This window comes from Bison bison, unplaced genomic scaffold, assembly GCF_000754665.1.
Source record: "Bison bison bison isolate TAMUID 2011002044 unplaced genomic scaffold, Bison_UMD1.0 scf7180017864178, whole genome shotgun sequence".
Lineage (NCBI taxonomy): Eukaryota > Metazoa > Chordata > Mammalia > Artiodactyla > Bovidae > Bison > Bison bison.
Window position 1 is genome coordinate 2,877,848 of NW_011494750.1, and position 2,791 is coordinate 2,880,638.

The window sequence follows — 2,791 nt, forward strand, 5'->3', positions numbered from 1 at the left end:
ATTGGCTGCACCCTCTGTGCTGCAGAAGGCATCCTGGAGCCTGTCTTACACCAGCACTTTGGACCTCCCTCCCCACTCCACGTGCGATCCCTTTCTCCCTGTCTTATGCCTTCCCTTCTGTGTGCCTTTCTTAGTTCATCGGCCATCGGCAGATGTTTTGAGATTCACATATGGCGACTTCAAAAGGGGGGCCTCGAATACTTATGTGACATACCTCATAACGACAGAAGCAAAGAGACGTGCTCAGGGCTTGTCTGAAGTCTTGAAATACGAAGTTGATGTTGGCAATGAGTCCATCACGCACGGCTACTACAACGGGAAGCTGGAACCCCTGGGCTCCTATCGGTAATGCCTCATGGTTCTTGCTCTTGGGGGCCGGGCCTCTGAGTGCAGAGCTCTCTGTGCCTGGGACGTCAGGTCTCAGTCACCTCTTTTTTCCATTGTCACCCCACAGGGCTTGTGTGGCCGGCTTCACCAATATTGCCTTCAACCCTCGCAACGCGGGACTCATAGACGGGAACGAGAGCTACGTGTCCTTCAGTCCCTGTTCAGAGGCCGTTTTCTTGCCGCAGGACCCAGGTAGAGGGGCAAGACTGCTGTTAGCAGCTCACTGAGGCTTTGCTTCCAGTGTCCACAGAAGGACGGGCGTCTGCACCCCTCCCTGGGTCCCCAGGAGGCTTGGAAAGTCTGGTCTCTTTTCGCAGAAGCTGAGCTGTCACTTGGCCATCAGGACCCAGCTCAGCTTCCTCTTCTGGCGTCCCCCCAGCCCCCGCCCGCCACGTCCCTCCTCCGAAGGCCCGTCGCACGTCCAGTCTGCGCACACTGTTTGCTCCTTTCTCTTCAGTGTAGTGGTTTGTGTGACCGTGTGCCGGACACACGTGCCCCTTTCAGCGCATGGAACTCTTGACTATTAGGATCAGAAGGAGCCATGGAAATCATCTTGTCGGATCCTCGTTTTATTTTTTAAAAATTTTATTGAAGTATAGTTGATGTACAATGTTGTGTTAGTCTCTGGAGTACGGCAGAGTGATTCAGACACACACACAGACCACACACACACACTCTTGTTTATGTTCTTTTCCTGTATTTATCACAGGGTGTTGAATGCAGCTCCCTCTGCTATGTACACCAGGCCTTGTTGTTATCCGCCCTGTATATGATAGTCTGCCTCTGCGAGCCCCAAACTCTCAGTCCTTTCCTCCCCCCGCCCGCCGGCCCTTTGGCAACCAGAAGTCTGTTCTGTCTGTGCAATTCCCGCGTTAGAAATGAGGGCGTTAAGGCCCAGGGAGGGGCAGTGACTGGCCCCAGGTTGCACAGTGCCTTTAGGGGCCGGCCTGACATTCTGGGCTTGGACTCCTTGTCAAGTGCTCCTGTCCTTTATCACAGAGCGAAGTGATTTAGGAGCTTCAAGGACTCCAGGGGGCAGGGTGCATCCCCTCCGCTCAGGCCAGAGACCGACTGACCAGCCAGTTTGTTCTTTGTCTGTACTTGGTAGCCGTTGGCTTCAGCAAAGAAGCCCAGGAGCCAAGTTCAGGGATCCCCAAAGCCTCCCCAGCAAGCACACGGGTTTTATGTCACCGGGCGTGTGGGCGTTAGTGTCAAAAAGTCAACGGGGGAACGGCGTGTCCAGGAATTTTCAAACTGCGGTTGCTCCGCCCCACGGCCCATTCCCCGGGGGCTCCTGCCCGACTCCGACCTCACCAAGAGTGTTTCTGCCCGCTTTGTATCTTGTACTCTGGGGGGCTTACACACTTCCCTGTGAGGAAAGGAAGCGGTGGGTGAGGACAGCCCAAAAGTCACCCAAAAGTAGCTCAGCTGCCGCAGTTTGCAGCTAGGACCCCAGGACCACTCCCAGACGCCTAGGCTAGGTTATGCCCAGAGCTGCCTACTTGCCCTCTGCCGCACACACACAAACACACGCACACGTGCAGAGACACAGAAACAGAGACACACACACACACAGACAAAGGCACAGACACACACACGCCACACAGACACACATACAGACACACACAGACACACACACAGACACACACCACACACAGATACACATACACAAACACATACACAGAGACACAGACACATACCACACACAAACACCCACAGACACACACACACAGACACACACACTACACACAGACATATCACACACACACACATACCACACACAGATACACACACACACATCACACAGACAGACACAGAAACAGAGACACACACACAGACACAGACACAGACACAGACACACACCACACACACGCACAGACACACAGACACAGACACAGACATACACACCACATACATACACACAGACACACACATAGATACACACACCACACACACACACACCACAGACACACACACACAGACACACACACAGACACACACAGAGAGACACACAGACACACACCACACACACACACACACACACAGACACACACACCACACAGACATACACACACAAACACACACACACACAGACACACACATCACACACAGACACACACACCACACACACACAGACACAGACACACACACCACACACACACACACACAGACACACACACATGTTTTATGTCCAGAGCTATTTACCTATCCTTTGACACACACACACACCATACAGACACACACACCACACACAGACACACACATCACACACACACACACACACACACCACACACACACAGACACACACCACACACACACACACACACACAGACACACACACCACACAGACATACACACACAAACACACACACACACAGACACACACACACAGAAACATAGACA

General features: G+C 52.9%; 1 protein-coding gene across 1 annotated transcript in view; it reads left to right on the forward strand.

Moving 5' to 3' along the window:
* The window catches only part of PTPRJ (protein tyrosine phosphatase, receptor type, J), a 59,468-nt gene that overhangs the window by 35,625 nt on the left and 21,052 nt on the right, over positions 1-2,791 (forward strand). The window contains exons 14-15 of the mRNA XM_010842427.1: positions 135-345; positions 455-579. Coding sequence (XP_010840729.1) covers positions 135-345; positions 455-579 — 336 coding nt within the window. The remainder of the gene's footprint in view (positions 1-134; positions 346-454; positions 580-2,791) is intronic.